The sequence below is a fragment of the Penaeus monodon genome, chromosome 33 (genome assembly GCF_015228065.2).
Source record: "Penaeus monodon isolate SGIC_2016 chromosome 33, NSTDA_Pmon_1, whole genome shotgun sequence".
Taxonomy (NCBI): Eukaryota; Metazoa; Arthropoda; class Malacostraca; order Decapoda; family Penaeidae; genus Penaeus; species Penaeus monodon.
In genome coordinates this window covers 11278461-11278953 of record NC_051418.1, presented here as the reverse complement: position 1 = coordinate 11278953, position 493 = coordinate 11278461, and the positions used below count along the sequence as shown (strand labels likewise).

At 43.0% G+C, this 493-nt stretch overlaps 1 protein-coding gene across 1 annotated transcript in view; it reads right to left on the bottom strand.

Moving 5' to 3' along the window:
• LOC119594027 (balbiani ring protein 3-like) overlaps positions 1 to 493 on the bottom strand; it is a gene marked incomplete in the record, with an annotated part of 6364 nt that overhangs the window by 1838 nt on the left and 4033 nt on the right. Inside the window, 1 exon segment of the mRNA XM_037943055.1 lies at positions 97 to 216. Within this exon segment, the coding sequence (XP_037798983.1) occupies positions 97 to 216 (120 nt within the window).

The following is a 493-nucleotide window of genomic DNA, read 5'->3' as shown; positions in this document are numbered from 1 at the left end:
CACACACATCACACGAGAAAATATATCAACAAATTTTCCCCAAAACCAGAACTCGGTCGAAAAAAACTGAACCACGGTCGAAGGACCTCAACCTACCTCATGCGCACCGCAGCTCTCCTGGGACCTCTCGCAATTGCAACCACAGCTGATGTCTTCTTGCACAGTGAGAGTAACGCATTCATATTCCATCAGCGAGTTCAGTCTGTGAGCATTGACCTGCGGAGAGAGAGAAGAGGTCAGGAGGTCACGAGGGTGGGCAAAGGGAAAGGGTGGGGTGGGGGGACGGACGGGTATGATAAGGATATAACTCATATCAATATACATCCATCTGTATATATCCCGACACATAATTTTTCTATTAAAATCCATGCATATAACTACCTATATATATCACTACATATGATTATTTGTATTGATATCCATAAATATAAGTGTAACTGTATCTACCTCTCCTGCATATAAGCCTACGTACTAACGAGAACAAACGGACTAT